This window comes from Lepisosteus platostomus, chromosome 8 (genome assembly GCF_059453375.1).
Source record: "Lepisosteus platostomus isolate fLepPlt1 chromosome 8, fLepPlt1.hap1, whole genome shotgun sequence".
Lineage (NCBI taxonomy): Eukaryota > Metazoa > Chordata > Actinopteri > Semionotiformes > Lepisosteidae > Lepisosteus > Lepisosteus platostomus.
In genome coordinates, this window is record NC_142618.1 from 31,881,367 (window position 1) to 31,899,675 (window position 18,309).

The 18,309-nt window shown below is 37.7% G+C and overlaps 1 protein-coding gene across 1 annotated transcript; it reads left to right on the forward strand.

Annotated features, from left to right (window-relative positions):
• Positions 1-738: 738 nt before the first annotated feature.
• LOC148657220 (ladderlectin-like) lies at positions 739-6,541 on the forward strand. Its single transcript, XM_088643178.1, has 5 exons — positions 739-889; positions 1,797-1,897; positions 2,534-2,662; positions 5,010-5,115; positions 6,347-6,541. Exons 1-5 carry the CDS (start codon positions 829-831, stop codon positions 6,424-6,426), a joined length of 477 nt encoding a protein of 158 aa, XP_088499304.1. The 5' UTR covers positions 739-828; the 3' UTR covers positions 6,427-6,541.
• Positions 6,542-18,309: the final 11,768 nt, after the last annotated feature.

The following is an 18,309-nucleotide window of genomic DNA, read 5'->3' on the forward strand; positions in this document are numbered from 1 at the left end:
AACATATCCTCCTTGATCTGGATATAAGAGCTGTGCAGCAGAGTCTGGGTACCAACGATCAATACTCAGAGAGAACAGAGAGAACATACTACAGAATCACTTCCTACAGATAAGAGAGAAATACCTGCTGTTTGACTGCTCTACCCAGTCGATAGGTTTAGTAAATAGTATATTAATTTATAAAAAATGTGGTAATATTAATTCTGTAAGTCTATATACTACCGAAGAGCTACAGTACACAAATAAGGATTCATGCATCATTCTTACAGCTATAGGTAGAGAAATTAAAAGGAGTTAAGAAATATTCAACAATAGTGTATTTGTGAGACAATTAGTTAATTTTTAGTTTTTACATGCAAGAGAGAAATACCTGCTGTTTAGTTGTTCTACATCCAACTATTTTCTATTCGGTATAGATCTTTGCAGCTGTAGGTTGAGGTACTGGCACACTCACTGCATTTCCATCAATTAGTAGTTAGGATTCATGCTGTATTCACTCCCAATAAATGCAATTCTACATAATTTTGCAGTGCTAGCCAAAAACATATTTATGCCTTGAAACTGAAACAAATGTTTAGTTGGTAAATTCACAAGATATATAACTGTCAATATAAAACTACATAAATAGAAAATTGAAATGTACTACATTTTGATAAAGTAAAGATATGGCATGAATATTTTGCCTTGCAAATGATTAACAATTCTTAAAACCTTTAGATTGAAACGATGTACAGAAATGAATTGAAACGAGGGTCTCCTTATACAAGGATTTGGCACTCACGAATCAAGTATTTCTCCTGTATCTGTATTGCGTGCAAGAGAGTCACCATGATCCGTCTTCCTACTACAGTACTGCTCTGCATTGTCTTCACACTCAGTGTGGATTCAGGTAAGAGGACCAGTATTTCCATAAAACCTTTTTTGTACTGTATATGTCTCTTTGAACCGAAACTCGGGTGGCTTGGTCCCGGGTATGTGGGACATTATTCAAAATTCTGCAAAAACAAAATTGTGCTAAAATATCCCTAATCACATATAAGAAATTATACTTTCAGGTAAAACCAGTCACAAACTAGTGGACTAGTAACTCAATTTTTTATTTAATAGATTTGCAAATATAATTCTTATTCATGAATTCCCTCAGTGTTCAGTACCTTATATTAAAGTTACAGTACTGTATCTCTCTATGTCAAAATACTATTCTGATCTTTCTTTTCTTTTCCTTGTATACCACATGTTCACATTCATATACTGGAGAAATTTTGAGAAAGTCTGAAATATAGTCTGACTAACTTATCTCCACGTATATCACCCTGATATTTTAGCTAAATACCACTGCCACTAAAATTGACTCAGTACCAATTATATATACTCCTATAGTGTAAATCACAGACAACATGACTACACTAACCTACCTGTATCTCCCTACATCCTTTACCTACCCTTGTACCACAGAGAAACTCCGGAAACAAAAGATAACCATTAGCTAGATTGACATCTTTTCCATCTCTGAATGATCATCAAATTTCTATACAGTTTTCAAACTTCGTTGGAATTCAACTCTCAGAATACCATCTATTTTAAACCTCATTTTATCTCCCACACTTACTTGCACTTCCTCTTTCGTTTGATCTTCACAACCACTTGTCAGATTCATATTTCATATTTAAGTCCTGATTTATCCTTCATTCTCTTCTTTGTGGCTGGGTAGTAGTAAAATCATAACCTTTCAAGCTACGCGTTTCCGAATCAATTTCGGAACCATTCCATTGCTTGACCCTGTTTCTATTCCACAGTCTTTGGAAAAGTGTGCCAGAGATGTCCCTCAGGCTGGGTGAGCTTCCAAGACCGCTGCTTCCAACATTTTGCACAAGCCAAAATATGGGCTGATGCTGAGGTATGTAGTGTGGGGGACAGCACACATTCTGATTAAACTAGTAGAGATATCTGTTCACACCTCTTTTACGTGTGATAAATAATTTAGTAAACCCTATAGAGTGTAATTTTAGTTGATGATCAACCTTTTCATTGCACATTTGTTTTGAAGCACACTGAGTATACAAATCTTATCATTTTGTGCATTGTTTGATTGTTTTTAGGAAAATTAAAATAAAAATACAAATGCAAAAAAAACAATTTTAAATATTCATTGTTACATAGTGTCTAAATCACCAGGTGATTTACTCTATTGAATGTCAAGCAAGGAGAAATTTTATAAAATAAAAACACAGAAATTAACCAATGTGACCTATTTGCTAATAGAGCAATGCTTTTGAGGCACTGGCACTTTGCAGTAATAACTAATAACTGTGGTGCCGACAATTAATTAAGGCTTATTCTTAAGTACAATACACATTCACTCAACTCAATAGACCACAATTAGTGACTGTCTTGTGGCCTCATCCTGACATGACAACATTCCAGCAAAACAACCTGTCCAAATACTGCCTGACATGTGGCATCTAACACTTTGAGAGTGGTGAACAGACATAGAACAGTGCACACATACTGATATCTACCTCTTTCTTTCCAGGTGGACTGTATCAGATATGGAGGAAACTTGGCCTCAGTCCACAGTGAAGCTGAACACAATTTTCTGCTGCAACTCATCAAGTCCAGGGGAGCAAATCCAACTTGGCTGGGAGGTAGCGACTGTGTGAAGGTATAGTATTAGTCACTGCAGACCCAGAATACAAACAGGAACCACAGTACAGTGTATCATTCAGCTCCAAATGTCCTTCATGTTCATGGTATATTTTTACAAATAAGGGCTTAAGAAAATGGAGAGTTGTACAAAATAGATAGGAAAAATCAATAACTAAAACAAATTGTAATTATAAAATATATGCCAAGAATATATCTGAGTGGTTGTAATAGTTAGAGGCACCTGAGATCTTTGTTCTCTGGCACAGCTCTTGGTGCAGGAGTTTTTAATCAGGTATACTGGGCTAAACAAATATTTATTAATAATAAAAAAACATACACTAAGTAAAATACAACATAAAACATACAAATTACTCTATTTACAAATAAGGTGTCTCAGAGCCATACATCCTGACCAACCAGAAAAATCCTAAATTACTACCAGGTATTCAAAATCTAACATGGTATAATACCTAAAAGACTAATGAGATACAGTATATCTGCCTTGTAAATAAAACTGAAAACGACCTACTGTTAAGTTTCTCTTCCCATGAATCTGGATGATCAAATCTTAGTGGGACCGTTTCTCCCTATTCTAAAAAAATGTATCTTATAACCAGGAGAGACCGTTTTAAAACTAGGGTTTCTTTATAAAGGAAATCAGAGTTTCCTAAATCCACAGAATGGCAAGCTCTCTTAACAAGGTTCAAATACTTAATTAGAATCTGGTGCTGAATGGTTATCTGAGCAGATCCTCTCACCTGGTGCTCCTTTTCTTTCTCTTCCTGTGTCTTCATGGAGCTCCACTGCAACTGAGCCCCTGGCCATGATCCCACCCACCTTCCCCAGCAATGTCTTGTCTAATCTTGTTATCTTTCCCTGTTCATTCTTTGTACCTCAAAGACAGAAACCCACTTCACTGATGATATTTGCTTGTCCTGTGTGGAAACAGAACAGTCTGCTCTTTTTCAGTCCTAGCCACCCAGCTGATGAGCAAGACAGTGCAGTGTCACCCTCTTTCCCTCCCATGGAAAACTTTCTCCACTCATGGCTCAAATTCACTATATCTGCCTGTGGAGGAATTTTTTCCCAGCCTCTTGTCTCCATGGACCACACTCAGATGTCTTCACTCTCAACATTTGCCTCATAAGTGTGTTTAAAGCTAGAAATATCAGCTTCCCTTCAGCAGCTCCTCTGCTTGACTCTAGCTCTTCACACCTTCAGCTAAGGCTACTGCCCATCTTCATTAATGAAATCTTCTGTCCCTTATTCCAATAAATCCTTTTCAGACCTTCAAGAGTATCAAAAATACCAAAAGCTTATGCCTCAAAAAAGGTCTTTACATTATGAAAGCTGCATGTTACTGTATTTAAAGCTACCTACCAACCTACTTGATTCTTAAGATAACTTTTATGTCTGCTCTTCCATAATGGATCGTGGTGGTACACCATGTGCTTTAAATATTGTAAGGTGTTTGGGGGGTTAAAATTCTAAAATAAGGAAACCATTATGATAATCGGGTTCTCATACCAACTTAAATTTTCAAGTTCACGAACACTTTCATGCTTTATAGTCAGGAAATATTACTCCAAGGCACTTAATGTAATTTCTTCATTCTATGGTACAGCTGGATAACAGGGACCATGAGGCAAACTTAGACAGCACTAACTTTTATTACAACCAACGAATTACAAGTAACACATTTACAAGTCTTTTTACACATCCAATGTTCAAATTCTAAATAATTAGCATTGATAACCAAGGACAGGCACCTTTATACCCTGGATTCCATAGGAAATTCCACAAATAAATATGTTTGCAAACTTTATTAAGAGTATGGTTCTCTTTCCATGTTTAGATATCTTGGACACAATTTGGCTTCAGGCCTTATGAAAGAGGAAAACACTTTCATGGTCATTTCCACAGCTTCCTCTGAAGATTAGGATGATTCCTCCATCCTCTTCCTTCTTTTTGTTCTTCCACTCTTCTTGTTCCTAGTGTCTACTGTATTTATTCTGCCTTGAGGCCAATTTTATCCTATGATCCATCCCCATGGAAGTTAGCTTAATAACATCTCTAGGAAAACAGCCATTCACGGCTGTGTATTGAGGTTCTAATATTGATGTGTTAATGATTTCATAGTCATTTAGTTTAGTCATTATTAGCAACACTCCGTTGATCATCTGCATCATCAGTAAATATTTGCTTGGTAAGAACTGAAAATGCTTTGTCAGCTGTATATCAAGCTTAAATTATAAAACGTGTATGTTATATCTGCATGGAAAATGTTTGAAGCTGACTCTTAACTAAATTCTTTATTTCATTCAATTTTCCTCATTTATATCTTCGTTGGTGTGGTGGTGCAGGAGGGCACATGGCTCTGGAGTGATGGATCCAAATGGGACTACACCAAGTGGAATCCCACTGAGCCCAACAGCGCTGGAGTTGAAAACTGTGTACACACATATTGGGGTAATAAGAATAATCTCCTACCAATATTGTTTCAAGACGCACAGTTTTATTGGTTTTAATTTTATTAAATGAAGGCATGTTAGAAAAGTAAAGTGTAGACATGGAATATGAAAAATAAAAAAGGTGAATCAGAGATATTCACAGATCAGATAAGTTCAAGACTGTGTTTAAAGATGCAGTGACAATCAAAGTGACATTATGTACTGTATGTAAAAACAAACATGATCAAATATTTTAATATCTCACATTAGATACATGTCAAATTATCCTGAAGTGTAATATAATCTTCACAATGCAATTCCAAAGAGGCTGATCACCAGCCTTTTGGTAGAGAAGTTAAATACACATTTTGTCTGCATTGCTGGACATAATCCATCCACAACATACCTGTACATTTTTCCTGAAAAGACCTCTGATTACTTGGATTATTAATCAGATTAATTACACAAATTGATTGTAGATTGCAACAGGAAGTCACTAGCATAAATAGGATCTTGTGTAATGTCAGGAACACAACATGGAGTTGCAGAAGACTGATATGCACCACGAACAAATGGGGTAACCAAACACCTTTGACACATGAATTTGGGAGGAGTTCCCAAACATAAGAGTTTCATTAGCAATCACATAGATTGCAGAATCTGTTTGCAAATCCTGCAAGTGATTAAAAATAATCTTTTCTAGTTTTCCATGAGGCTTATGATCGCAATTTACATTCTGGAGTACCTTTGTAACCTTTATATTATTCAACTTTGTGTTGTCTTTGAATATCCAGTGGCCAATTCATCCAAGTGATTCATAAAGCCAAATTCCAACAGCTATGCAGGGATCAAAATCACATCAATTTATACATTTTGAGATCAGAAGGAAAAACTAAATAATAGAAATCTCGAAAAAACACCCCTTAACAGTAAAGCTGGCATCTGTCCAAATTTCTACAATAACTCTGTGATCATTTACAATAATTCACCATTTGGAATGGCTAGATGAACTGCTGCAAGATTTAGCTGCATAATTGATATCATTATAGGCCCTCTATACCAAAGGAGAAGGGGATTAAAATACTGTATGTCACCAAAGATCACCTTGATCCCTTGAGCATTTTCAAATCACTTTGTGGCACCACTGAGAAATATCTCTGCCTTCAGAGACAAGGCTTTTGGCAGAATTTTTAAGGCTTGTGAAGATATTGATAAATACTCATCTCTAGTCTCTCTCTTTTGTCTTTTAGGTCAGGCGAACTGGAATGACATCTCTTGCAACAATCAATATCAAATATCAATAACAATCAAAAAAGAAGGATTCTCATGAAATTTTACTTATTACACTGAATTAATATTGCTTGGATGATGGGGGTACTTTCTTGCACCTTTCAGTAAATGTTACTGTATTTCTTTTTCTTTAATAAATCTTTGCTGCATTCCAAGTCTTTGTTTTCTACTTGAGCATACAATATGTAAGTGGAGCAGACTGAGAGGAAATGAAAAAACATCAGAAAATGAGGAATATGTAATTTTTGTCCTTTTTTAAGCAGATATTACTCTACACTGTATCCCGGTATCTGGCTTAGGGAATTTAAGAGTCTCTATACTCAAGCTCGTAAACATGTTTGAATTAAATGTTTGGAATAAGTGCTATGACCTAGCTATAATCATTCATGTACCCAACAGTGGTCATGTCCGCTGAAAAAACAGATTAATTATTTAAACAAGTAGATCAGATAATTATCTCAATACCTAGTGTAATGAGGGTACATGTGCATGTCACAGTTAGTGACCTCACAATTCAGGACTTGTTTTGCTATCCTGAAAAGAGATAGCAAAAAATACTCTCATTAAATGTTCCAAATACTGTATACCCAATATAAACAAACAGCACCACCCTCAACATACTGTAGGTGAGGGACCTCTTGCAATAATTCCCAGATTCTTTTGATGTGTACGGCAGGACACCAACATCACTCCACATATTTTTTTTCACATAAAATAGAAGCAAAACAGTTTTAGCCAAGTCAAACTGGTCACTTTACCATGGTTTTACCAAGAAAACCACTGAAGAACATCATACATAAAATACCACTCATAAATCTTACGGGATAAAAATATTACTTTCTCCCCATTAAGGGTTTTTTCTGGTAAATCTCACCCTCAAAGTCACCCACTCCATGCACAGGCAAACAACTACAACTCCATTACATATAACCTAAAATCTTCTTTAAATAGCCAACAATCTAGAGGACCTGATCTGGGAGCAGCAAGATTTGGGAAACCACATTAACAACCAGGTCACATTAATATGTGCTTAACCTCAGTGGGAAAACAAACTCCAAAATTATATTACTGTTTCCTCAGTACAACAGCCTCACGCCTGAGCCCAACTCAGCTTCCTCAATATAAAAACAAGAGCTAATACACCAATACGGGGTGACGTCACCAGTTCGTGATTGGTTGAGATATCGTGAGGTTTGGCTCTGGTACCCAACCTACAGATCCCCAATTGGTGGATCTTCCTTTGGGTGATGGATAATGGCCTTTGGTAGTCTTTTTTTGAAAACAACAGCCTGGAGGCTGGCTGGAGCCCATCTGTGCTATGTATCATTAAATGTACAGCATAAATACAATTTTACAATGTCTCTTATCAGAGGGCCCTCTTTAGCCACATTCCTCTGCATTTAGAGAGAGGAACCAGGCATCTTTGTCAAGGCACACAAAGATTTAGTTATTAATATTTAATAACACTTTATTCTAAGTGAAATAATAGGCCTTGATCCAACAGAAACAACAGATCATTCGAAGAATTAAATTCTCTCTCCCTTTACACTAACATAAAAAACAAGTTCAAATTAGCAGTGAGTTTGAAACTACTTTGTTACTTAATGTGGACAAAACAAAAGTTGTGTTACAGAATGCTGTTGAGGTTCATTAATAGAAACTTGCAAGGAGGAATGGAAAGACTTTATGCAAGAATAGTAAGGGTTCAGGACCATGTAAGCTTATAGACTAGGGGTTCCAAAAAGCAAAAAAACATCCTTTTGGGGAGCAATGCAAAACTAAAATCTTCAAGATTTATTTTCAACAGTAAAAAGTGCTTACAAAGTCTTTTACAAAAAGGAAATTCCCTAACATTTAAACCATCATTTACTCATTAATATAAATGCTGGCTACACATTTGATATCAGTAACCATAGAAGAAATATAATAACCATAACCACATACAGTAAAGGTATACATGTAAGACACAGAAGAGAACATACAGTATTAAAACTGAGAGGAAAAAGAGAGGAGAATGAGCATGAAACAGCCTTCACAGAAAATAGCAAAATAGGCCATGCCATAGAGGTCTAATAATTCAGCAAAAATATTTTTCTCTTATTCTTTCAAAACTGCTTAGCTAAAGTTCATTATCTGACATTTCTCTTTAATGGTTCAACGTCTACTGATTGACAAGACTTTGTCACTCTAGGGGTTTCAGTTCTGAAGTTGGGTTTGTAAAGTCTGGTGTTCCTCTGGGCTCTATACTGGGCCCCTACTATTCAGCATTTACATGCTCCCATGCTATTCAACTATTAGGTCAGCTATTCAGCTATTAAGATCACATGGTCTGAATTATCATTGCTTTGCTGATGATACACAGATCTATATCCATTCTAAACCTGAGACCAGGGTGGTTGTCTCTGCTCTAATTTAATCTCTGACATAAAAACCTTGATGACTCAAAATTTTCTTCATTTGAATTGTGAAAAGACTGAAGTCATTCTTCCCGGCACACCCCATCAACTAAAGCTGATACAGTAACCCCAACTGTTGATGGCACTGTTCTTGAATTTCAATGGCAATTGAAGAATGTTATTTGATCCAGGCTTAACATTTGTCCCACATGTGCAAGATATTGTAAAAACATCATTCATCTCAATAATATTGCAAGTCTATGTCCTATGTTGACTCTGTCATATGGATATACGTTACGAGTTGATTCATTTGCGTGGTGATAATGATAACCCATTTTTCACTGTGCAATTTGGAGTACTTTTTACTCTTTTCTGTGAGAAGATCTTGATTGCATTAGGGCAGTACATAAAACATGCCAAATCCTTCCCTCAACTTAGCGAACAAACATTGCTATGAAGTTGAATATCCTCGTATGTACTGTATGCATCCCCCGAAAGAAAGTTTTAACAGCCTGTACATTAAGGCAGTTCGAACGACAAGGAATTTCACTATCTGCACCACCGGAGTCATCACATTATTAAGTTAATAATTCTAAGTCATGGCACAAGGAGATCCCTGAAGAATAATACAATGAAAATTTAAGGTGAGATGGTCAATGTGATCCACTTGGTCTTTGCGAATCCTTTCTGTTTTCCAACCATAGTAGGGACACCGTCAGTCGTCACAGAAAATATCCTCTTGATGTAAATTCCTCTTTCCACAAAAGATTGAATAAACATCTTAGCTATATCTTTCCCTGTAGTTGTGTCATACGTGGGTTTAGGCAGCAAAGCTCTTCTTGAATTCATTCTGTGATTTTGTAACTTGCTTCTGTGGCTTGATTTTTATTTACTAGAGCCTCAGCCTTGTCCACCTCATCCTTGAAGTGTTTGTTATGTTTTGTCTGAAAATGTCATTGGGACACTTGATGTGCAACAAACAACTCTCTCACAACAAAGAGCATACACAGCACTGTATCTATGTGGAACATATCTACATTTATCTCTCCAAAAAGGCTGAAATGAGTGAAGATCTAACTTTGCTTTTGCCATTTTGTCCAAAATGTTTTACTTTACACACTTAAGTGTGAAAAATGTTATCATTTGTTGTGAAAATGTTGTGAGCTTTCCGGTGAAAACAATAGACTAGACCTGCTAAACATAATGCACTAAATAAGCCAAGTTAATTATTTTTATTTCTACACCAAAGACCTTCCTTTGGGTAGCATGTTAAAGAGAATTACAGAACATTCAGGCACAGTTTTATATTTCTTAACATCCTGGTTGCATAAGTGTGCACACCCTTTTATAATGGGGGCTGTAGCTGTGTTGAGAGTTAACCAATCAAAATCAAAATCATGTCCGAAGGTAAGTAGAATACACCTGCCACCAATGAAAGTGATTCTGATTAACCCCAAATAAAAATAAGCTGTTCCTGTAGATTTTCCTTGAAACTTTCATGGTTGCATCCTACTGAGATAGCCATGGTCCGCAAGGAGCTGACAAAACATCTATGGGATCTTATTGTTGAAAGGTACCGATCAGGAGAGGGGTATAAAAGAATATTAAAGTCATTGGATGTACCACAGAGCACTGTGAAGACTACCATCAATTAGTGGAGAAAATGTGGCAACACAGGGATATTGACAAGATCAGGACAACCCTCCAACGTTGATGACAGGACAAGGAAAAAACTTATCAGGGAGGCTACCAAGAGGCCTACAGTAACATTAAAGGAGCTTCAGGAATTTCTGGCAGGTATTGATCACTCCTTGCATGTGACAACAATCTCCCGAATTCTGCACACATCTGGGCTATGGGGTAGGGTGGCAAGACGGAAGCCATTTCTTACATTAAAGAACATCCAAACCCGTCTAAGTTTTGTAAAATAATACATTCAATCACCCTACAACATGTGGGAAAATGTCTTATGATCTGATGAGACAAAGGGTGAACTTTTTGGCCTTGATTCTAAAAGATATGTTTGGTATAAAGACAACACAGCCCATCATCCAAAGAACACCATATCTACTGTGAAGCATGGTAGTGGAAGCATCATGCTTTGGGGCTGCTTCTCTTCAGCTGGGACAGGGGCTCTATTCAAGATAGATGGGATAATGACTAGCTCCAAATATCAAGATATTTAGGCACAAAATCTGCTGGCCACTGTCAGAAAGCAGAAGATGAAGAGAAATTTTACCTTCCAACATGATAATGACCCATTCAAGTCAACCGAGGAATGCCTTCAGAAAAGGAAGATCAGTCTTGGAATGGCCCAGTCAGAGCCCACACCTCAATCCCATAGAAAACCTGTGGAATGACCTAAAGAGGGCTGTGCACAGGAGATCCCCTGGCAATATACTGTAAATGAGCTTGAACTTTTTTGCAAGGAAGAGTGGGATAAAATTGCAAAGTCCAAGTTGATAGAGACTTATTCTCAAAGACTTACTGCTGTTATACATGCAAAAGGTGCTTCTACAAAGTATTAGTTGGGGTTGTGTGCACACTTGTGCAACCAAGGTGTTGTAGGTTTTTTCATTTCAATTATTTTTCCTAATAATTATCCATTTGTTTTTCTCTTGAATTTTGTTGGTTGCAAAGTCACATTAAAGATGGAAAAATATCTGACATGATTTATCTTGATTTCTGGCTTTACATCACAAAAACCTACAATTTCAATAAGGGTGTGTAGACTGTTTATATCCACCTTACAGTACCTTCTTGTAGTATAGTGAGTAGACATCGCGAGACAACAGAACGGTAGAGTAGAAGGCGGGAATATATGGTGTAAGGGCGTGATCTGTGTAGTTAATAAAATAGGTAAAATAATATAAGAACGCCTCTTTATTAAGATGCACAACATTTATGGCGACGAGAGATGAGTGCTTGACGAACTCAAAGCAAGCAGAACACATTTTAGTTCTCTTGCTGGTTGAAACGAACTTTTGAATGTTCGGACTGTTCGTTTAGCTTGTGCCAGATATCGCCGCTGCACCGAGAAGTTTTCCTTATGCCCAGCTTTCTCCACCGCTTCCACTGAAACTTGGAGCTCCGGATTTGTATACGGAATACAAGATATGGATGGAGTCGTACGGAATTTTTTAAATCGCCAGTGGATCTACAGAAGCTCCGGATGCCGTGAGACGGGCTACATTACTGCACTGTATCGGGGTGCCCGTGCAGCGGATTTTCGCCAACCTCCCTGGAGAAAAAGGTACATATGAACAGACTGTAGCTGCCTTAGATGCTTACTTTACACCGCGGAGAAATGTGGTTTTGGAACGGCATAAATTTAGGCAGAGAACTCAGTCTCAGGACGAATCTGTTGATGCTTTTGTGAATGCACTAAGAGAACCGGCTAAATCGTGTGACTTTGGAGTATTGGAAGCTAACATGTTAAGAGATCAACTTGTAGAAAAATGTGCACATAAGAGACTGCGTGATACATTGTTGTAGGAGGAAGGGCTGACTTTAGAAAGAGCTTTTACAGTCGCTAGAATTCATGAAGCAGCTCAAGCAGAATCAAGAATGCTTTCTGACCACAGTGACAAAGCTAGAGATAGTCATGTTTACTTCACAAGAAACACTGAACGGGGCACTCGCTCAAACTTTACAAAAGCCGTCATGCTAGAGATATAGAAGAACAGGGGACGGCTTACATTAAATGTTACAGGTGCGGAGTAACAACGCACAAAGCAGATGAATGCGGAGCGCGAACAGCAAAATGTCTACAATGTAAGAAAACAGGACATTATGCACGAGTGTGTAGAAAGAAAGACGGTTTCCATCAGGAAAAGAAACTTCATACAAATAAGGAAGGGACAAAACTGCGAACAGTTCAAGAACCTTCTTCAGACTCAGATGAATTTGTTAATTCCATTGACCCTGAAGGTAAAGAAACTGTTTGAATAAATGGCCAAGAGATAAAAATGGTGATAGATACAGGAAGTCAAAGAAACTTCATTGGAGTAGAACTTTTCAAAAAAGTGTTTGCACACAGAACTGAACTTCAGCAGGCTAAGAAGAAATTTTATGCCTATGCACAAATTAGTCCACTTAAGTGTGTTGGCTACTTCGAGGCACAGCTGAAATGGCAGAAAAATGTAACTAAGGACAAAGTCTATGTAATTGAAGGAAATGTAGAAGCGTTGTTGGGAAGAAAAGCATGTTTTGATCTGAAGATTCTGAGTGTAGGAGACACTGTCAATGCGGTTGACCAGTCTTCAGAGAGATTTAAGCAGTTATCACAGGAATATGAGTCACTCTTTAAAGGTTTAGGACAGACCAAGGGTTACAGTCACAAGGCTACAGTAGATGAGAAAGTTTCGCCAGTAGCTCAAAGTCTGAGACGTGTACCCTATCCGATGATAGAAGCTGTTAATCAAGAGTTAGATAAAATGTTGGATGATGGAATTATTGAAGACATGAATGAAGGTGCAGAATGGATATCAAATATTCTGATAATACCTAAAAAAGACACCAAGGAAGTGAGACTGTGTGTGGATCTGCAAGAAGTGAATAAAGCAGTTATCAGAGAGAGACATCCAGTACCAACGGTTGACAGCATATTGCAAGCAGTGCAAGGAGTCAAAGTTTTTGCAAAGTTAGATGCTCGAAAAGGGTTCTGGCAAGTTGAGTTGGCACCGGAATCAAGACACCTGACTACCTTCGTCACACACAGGGGTTGTTACTGTTTCAGAAAAGTTCCTTTTGGCTTGTCTAGTGCCCCAGAGGCCTATCAGAAGGCTATGGACTCGATGTTGTGTGCAATGCCAGGTGTTGTATGGTATATGGATGATGTTGTAGTACATGCGGAAAATGAAGAACAACTAGAACAGAGGCTCAGGCAAGTATTCCAAAGATTCCAAGACAGAGGCTTAACTTTCAATAAAGATAAGTGTATCTTTGGCCTGAAAGAGATCGAGATACTGGGACATTTGGTCACTGCAGAAGGAATAAAACCAGACCCAAAAAAGGTGACAGCTGTTTGCAGTGCACCGAGACCTGAGAATGTTGCACGTTTGCGCTCGTTCTTAGACACTTGTGGATTTTTAATGAAATTCATTCCTAATTATGCAGATATATCATAACCCCTTAGAAAACTAACGAGGAAAGGACAGAAGTGGGAATGGACATCAGAAACTGAAAAAGCCTTTGCCGAGCTGTAAAGAGCACTTGTAACTGAACCATGTCTGGCATACTTCAAACTAGATGCGCCAACAGTAGTGATCAGTGACGCGAGTCCTGTAGGACTTGGAGCAGTATTGATGCAAAGACAAGAAGATGGACAGAACAAGCCAGTGGTATATGCAAGTCGCTCACTTACCCCAACAGAAAGGCATTACTCGCAAATAGAGCGTGATGCCTTGGGTTGTGTTTGAGTAGTGGAACATTTGAGGACATATTTATGGGGAGGCAAGTTCACACTTCAAACAGATCATAAACCCCTCATTTACATTTTCAATCCCAAAAAGGCAACATTGTTACCACCCAGGATACAAAGACTTGGATTGAGATTACAGCCATATGATTACAAAATTGAACACATAGTAGGGGAAACCAATGTTGCAGACTCATAGTCACGTCTTCCTTTACCAGACACAGAAGACACTGGTTATGTAGACACCTATGTTGATAGAGTGCTTTCAATCAGCACTTATGAACTGCATGCACTGACACTTGAGGAACTTAAACAAGCAACAAACGAAGATGACACATTGAAATTGTTGATGTCCATAGTGGAAAAAGGACAATGGCCTAATCCAATTCCAGAAGAACTGCAGCCATACCACAGGTGTAGGTTGGAGTTATCTACATATGATGGACTGCTTTTAAGAGGACAGAGGATTGTGTTACCGAAAACAAAAATCAGACAAGCATTGAAAATAGCACATGAGACACATCAGGGTGTGGTTCCTACAAAACAGTACCTGAGAAGCAAATTTTACTGGCCCAACATGGACAGTGATGTTGAAAGACTGGTCAGGAATTGTTCCACTTGTGTGTTGAATCAGCCATTGCAGGAGGATCAACCTCTCCAACCACTTGAATTACCACCAAGGCCTTGGACAAAATTGGGCACTGACCTGGTAGGTCCCATTCAGAATTAATACATATTGACTGTCATAGACTATCATACTTCTTACCCTGAGGCGGTTGTTGTATCAGACATATCTTCAGCCACAGTTATTAGAGAGCTGATGAACATCTTTGCACATTTGGTTATCCACTAGAGGTAGTAACAGATAATGGCAGGCAATTCATAGGACAGTTGTTTGAATCATTTCTGACTAACTGTGGAATTAAACACATCCGTACATCACCTTAATATCTGAGAAGTAATGGCAAAAATTGAAAGATTTCACAGATACCTGAAAAAGGCCTTGAGAGCAGCTGCCACAGAAGGAAAAAAATGGAGAGAGGAACTCCCTAAGATTCTGCTGGCTTATAGATCAACACCTCACAGGGCATCTGGAGAAACCCCAGCAAATCTTATCTTTGGACGTGATATCCGGACTAAACTACCAAACGTGGAAAAGAAAGAAGAAGAGCCGAGGGACATTTAAAAGACAAAAGATATCCATAGACATCATGAGGAGTACACACACAAAATGAAATTATATGCAGACCAGACAGATCAAGCAAGGGATCACAACTTCAAGGTCGGTGATGTAGTGTTTGTGGCTGGCCTAGACAACGGTAAATTGGATGCCAAGTTCAAAGACACTCGCTATGTGTTATTGAGAAACACCTCTTGTAACTCTTTTGAGTTAGTCAATGTGGAAGATGGCTCAAAAATAATGAGAAATGTAAAACATCTTCGACATGCTCCTCCATTGGATCTTGATTTTGAATCTGCAGGAACAGAAAATGCTGAGAATACTGGACTTTCTGACATGCAGGAAATGCCGAGTCCTCAGACAGTGGAGAGTACATCCGTAGGAGAGCCAGGAACTTTACCCAGAAGTGAAGTAACAACCAGAAGTGGCAGGGTCATCAGGAAACCGGCTCGTTACAGAGACATTTAAAAATATACAGTAGGACTTGCATAGCTCTCCAAATGTTAAATTGCTCTATTTTGTTTGTTATCTATGTAGAAATGAGGTGATAGTTAGAAGTGACTTAAGTAGAAATTGAACTAAAATTTGAGTTGGTACACATAGAAATAGTTGTAAAAAAAAGAAAAAAAAAGTTGAATGTGTTGAATAGAAATGGAAGGTTTTACATACATTTTGCTGTAATAGTTAATAACCGTTTACTGTGTGTTGATATAGAATTGTTACAATTGTATGGTAAAGTTATGGATTTTAAAAATAACAATGGAAGGGATGTAGTATAGTGAGTAGACATCGCGAGACAACAGAACGGGAGAGTAGAAGGCAGGAATATATGGTGTAAGGGCGTGATCTGTGTAGTTTAAATAATATAAGAACGGCTCTTTATTAAGATACACAACACTTCTCATGCAGGACCAGGTGTCGCATTTACAAATCTACCTTTCAGCTGCAGAGAAGAACATCAAACAGTCACAGACTCAGTATATTGAGTCTTTTCTCAGATAGTTAATCAGTTCTAAGTATATATTACCACTTGTATTGTTGGTGCTTGTTGAGGCTGACCACCGATTCAGTTATTTAAGTTGGGGGTGTTAGAAGAAACAATGATGGAGTAGTATACACAGTTTCTATGCAAAAGTCTGGGCACCCCTGGCCACATTACATGTTTTGTCGATTTTCTAAGTGAAAAGAAGTTAACACAACCACTGCAGCGAACAAACTTAAACTTGACATATTTCTGCAAACATTAATGCACAGTTACTATTTATTTGCTGCATTTAATAGATTGAAAAAATGAAACAGTAAATGTGGCATGTCCAAAAGTTGATCCACTAGTATTATTATTTTGTAAGGTCTCAGAACTGAATTGACTCGTTAGGTCTTAATCTTAGTCAGGTGATGACAGTTCCAGAGCTTAATAAATTCTTAATAAATATTGTTCAGGAGACAATAATATGAGCATATTTGAAATAACAAGGACATGTTTCCTAATTTAAGGTTCATGTTTATATAGTTCTCTCAACATTTTAGCATTGCTCATACTCATTGCTTTTTGATTAGATTTTCAAGAATATACTGAGGTGTAAACAATCTACCAAGGCACTGAATAGACTTATTATCAAAAGGGTGACCTGCTCTGAAGTGGAGATGATCCAATTAACCCTTGGAAAAAACACAGTAATTTGTATAAATTGCCCAGATTTTTGTTTTCATCTTTGTAAAAGTGTACCTGAGTTGTTGTCATATTATGTGAAAATATGAAAATGTATATGTTATTTTATGATCTAAGTAAGAGGTTAAAATTCTAAAAGCTAAATCAGGCACTGGCACCAGTTAACCTTACCAGCTAGTAATATAAAGTTACCAAAGACCTTAAATGATATCAATGTAAAGCCACCCAAATATGTATTTTGGATGTATTACAAATCTGTAAATAAATATCTTTGAAAGTCAATGATATTGTTGAAAAAGCTAAAATGTCAGTGCCAATCCCATTCTAGCAAGAAATGAAAGACTATCTGAATGATTTAACTGTATAAGGAAAAGTAAAACAAAGCTTAGTCACCATTTGAGTATGTTTGATAAAAGCTGGTAGCCTGTAGCTGTGCATGGATAATCAGGATTTAAATATAAAACTCCGAGATATTCTAGATAACCCTCGTGTAAGTGCCAGAATAATGGAGAAAGCAGATTCATTAGGTTAAGATGCCATTCTAAACAATTAACACACCCAACAGCTATCACGTTTGCATGGAAGAGAGCTAGAAAAGTCTGAGGGATGAGATAATTCTCTACATAATTCTAGATAATTCTAATCTACATACTGTAGATGACACCTTAGTGGTTAGCGAGAGATTTGAGATCCACATCCATGGAGCAGTGGCTCTGAGGCTAAGGATTTTTGCCTGTGGCTGGAAGGTTGCCAGTTCAAATTCCATGGCTGGCAGAGGAATCCTACTCCATTGGCAGAGGAACCCTACTCCGTTGGGCCCCTGAGCAAGGCCCTTAACCCCAACTGCTCCAGGGGTGCTGTACAATGGCTGACCCTGTGCTCTGACCCCAAGTTTCTCTCCCTCTCTGTCTGTGTCTCATGGAGAGCAAGCTGGGGTATGTGAAAAGATGAATTCCTAATGCAAGAAATCGTATAGGGTTAATAAAGTGATGTTATCTTACATATGTGGAGAGTATTGAACTTGAACTTGAACTTGAACTTGAACTTTATTGCCATATGTAACCGGTACTGGTACAATGGAATTCTTACTTACAGAAAGTCTCTCGATTATAAAACAAGTGTAAAAAACAAAACAAAGTGCAAACAGTGCATCAAGACAATGTACAAACAAACAATAGACAGTGTGCAAGTAAACATGCAGACAGTTTGAATGTAAACAATACAGACGTGTAAACAATGACTGGAGACGTACAATTAAT

Coding starts and splice junctions, on each gene's coding strand:
- LOC148657220 (XM_088643178.1), top strand. CDS start 829: ATGATCCGTCTTCCTACTACAGTACTGCTCTGCATTGTCTTCACACTC. Junction 2,663..5,009: donor GAGGTAGCGACTGTGTGAAG/GTATAGTATTAG, acceptor GTGGTGGTGCAG/GAGGGCACATGGCTCTGGAG. Junction 5,116..6,346: donor CTGTGTACACACATATTGGG/GTAATAAGAATA, acceptor TTTGTCTTTTAG/GTCAGGCGAACTGGAATGAC.